Here is a 1067-nt window from a genome sequence, read left to right on the forward strand (position 1 = left end):
GGTGGTGAGGGGGTGAGAGGGGCTGCGGGGGGTAGGGGGAGTGTGTGTGATCTCACTTACCCGTGAGGTTGAAGAGGGTGTTGAGGATGTGGAAGCGCTTCATGTCGTCCCGCTGGATGAACTTGTTGGGGTAATAGTGGAGGATTTCGGCCCTGGGGAAGGAGTACAGAGCTGCACCCCACCTTGAGGGACCCCCTCGCAGTACCCCTGCGGGGGGGGGAGTCCCAGACTCACCCCTTGAGGAAGCGGAAGCCGTGGGCACAGACGAGCAGGTTCCCATGGGAATCCACCTTCAGCAGGTTCCCATACATGGCATCAAACACCAGCCCCCTGCAACCCACACCCTGTCAGTGGGGGGGAAGGGGGCCTTGCTGACCACCCTCCACCTTCGACCCTCCCTCCCCAAAACTCACCGAATGGGAAAGGTGGGGTCGTACTTGTAGGTGAGGATCTCCTGGGGGTACCCGATGGAGACGAGGTGCTCCAGCAGTAGGGTGAAGGCCATCTCCTCGTAGTCGGGGGACTTGTACACTGCGGCGGGAAGCAGGGGGAGAGGGGCTAGGGGGTGGGTCCCACCACCCCCCACCCTACCCCAGTCCCCGTCCTGTCCCCAAAAACGCACTGGCCAAGGTATAGTCCATGTCAAAGCCAAAGCACTTGATCTTCTCCAGCGCCAGGCTCCGGTTGACAAAGATGCTGGAGGCAAACAGAGGGGGGTTTATGGGGTGGGAGGTGTTTGGGGCTGGGGTGACACGGTGGAGGGAGTGTGGGAACCTGTTGTTGTACACCCTCACCCCCAACGTTCCTGGCCAGGGGGTGGGGGGGCTGCATGCCTACCCTGGCCCAGGGGCCCCACAGCAAGTTATTGGAGCAGAAAAATGGGCTTTTGAATTGGAAATGGAGTCGGGGGGAGTAAGTGAGCGGTGGGAGGTGGAGAGCCTCCCTCTTTGGGCTTGGCCCCCCTCCCCGGGGTGCCTACGTGGGGGGGGTCTTCCCAGGGCCTCTGCCTCTCTCCTGCATCCCCCACAAGGGTCCCACCATACCTGCACCCCTGGGGTCCTAGCCTC

The 1067-nt window shown here is 62.3% G+C and overlaps 1 protein-coding gene across 1 annotated transcript in view; it reads right to left on the reverse strand.

Moving 5' to 3' along the window:
* LOC104391975 (cytosolic purine 5'-nucleotidase-like) overlaps positions 1-1067 on the reverse strand; it is a 6138-nt gene that overhangs the window by 2353 nt on the left and 2718 nt on the right. Inside the window, exons 5-8 of the mRNA XM_010001365.1 lie at positions 623-742; positions 414-531; positions 235-330; positions 61-152 (exon numbers count right to left, since the gene is read on the reverse strand). Of these exons, the coding sequence (XP_009999667.1) occupies positions 61-152; positions 235-330; positions 414-531; positions 623-742 (426 nt within the window). The remainder of the gene's footprint in view (positions 1-60; positions 153-234; positions 331-413; positions 532-622; positions 743-1067) is intronic.

This window comes from Chaetura pelagica, unplaced genomic scaffold, assembly GCF_000747805.2.
Source record: "Chaetura pelagica isolate M959 unplaced genomic scaffold, ChaPel_1.0 scaffold290, whole genome shotgun sequence".
NCBI lineage: Eukaryota > Metazoa > Chordata > Aves > Apodiformes > Apodidae > Chaetura > Chaetura pelagica.